The 1,021-nt window shown below is 37.4% G+C and overlaps 1 protein-coding gene across 1 annotated transcript in view; it reads right to left on the bottom strand.

Moving 5' to 3' along the window:
* Window positions 1-200, bottom strand: part of LOC107645036 (monocopper oxidase-like protein SKS1) — a gene marked incomplete in the record, with an annotated part of 3,365 nt that extends 3,165 nt beyond the window's left edge. The window contains 1 exon segment of the mRNA XM_016349042.2: window positions 1-200. Coding sequence (XP_016204528.1) covers window positions 1-58 — 58 coding nt within the window.

The following is a 1,021-nucleotide window of genomic DNA, read 5'->3' as shown; positions in this document are numbered from 1 at the left end:
CGGCAGCGGAAGAGAGGCATGGAAGCAGCAGAAGCAGAGAGAGAAGCGTCGTCACCATGGGAGACTGTGTCTGTGCGCAAAACAAACGAATGAGAGAGAATCAAATTGAAAACGACACACTACACCACTGAGCGGGCCAATTCACTATTTGTATTTCGTGCGTTTTGGGTCCTCTCTCTCTCTCTCTCTTCCCGTTACGTTATTTCTATGGTGGAAACTCAGGTGCAGTCCACTTCACGTGAAATTGATAGTTGAGAGTCGTTACATGAAAATTTAGTCAAATCAGTCAAACTATTTAACGGCTCTCAACTATCAACTTCACGTGAAATCGACTGCACCTGAGTATCCATCTATTTCTATAATCTAATATTTTAAAATGGTAAACAAAATTTCCTTAATTAATTTCCGATATTATTTTGCTATTCTTGCCAATAACAAATCCATCCAGATCACTTGCTAAATTTATGGGTTTCTTCACTAGTATTCGATTTTTAATATTATTAGAAGAAGAAATGAGGCAGTTTCTTAATCTAGAAGAAGAAACAAATGCGTCTATTGTATGTTTAATTTGTTTGTTTATTTATTAGTCATTCATTGTATTATCATAAGAGGCAAAATGATGAAGATGCAGCAGCACCAGCTCATAGTGACTTGTCATTACACATTCATGAGCTTAATACTGCTGTGTTTTGCGTCAAGTTTCAACGCGGACGAAAGGTTTTTAGCACAAGAAAAAAGCTTTCCTTTCTTAATTTAATACTATAGTTTTGAAAATGCCGTTGGGATTTATATTGCTTAGTATACGTTATGAAAAGCAGGGAAATTGGTGCAAGGCGAGCCGTAATGGCCTCATCTCCGGCAGGCTCCTTCGATTTTTTTTTTTTTTTTTTGTCAGAGTGAGAGATTAGAAATTTTGTAACATCAATACATCATAGATGGATAGCACTTTCAGTATCAGTGTGTGGTTCAAGAACCCTACATTGGGGGGTCAAAAGCGCAAAACTAAGAAGTGTTGACCAGA

The sequence above is a fragment of the Arachis ipaensis genome, chromosome B05 (genome assembly GCF_000816755.2).
Source record: "Arachis ipaensis cultivar K30076 chromosome B05, Araip1.1, whole genome shotgun sequence".
Taxonomy (NCBI): domain Eukaryota; kingdom Viridiplantae; phylum Streptophyta; class Magnoliopsida; order Fabales; family Fabaceae; genus Arachis; species Arachis ipaensis.
This window is presented reverse-complemented; position numbering and strand designations above follow the sequence as displayed.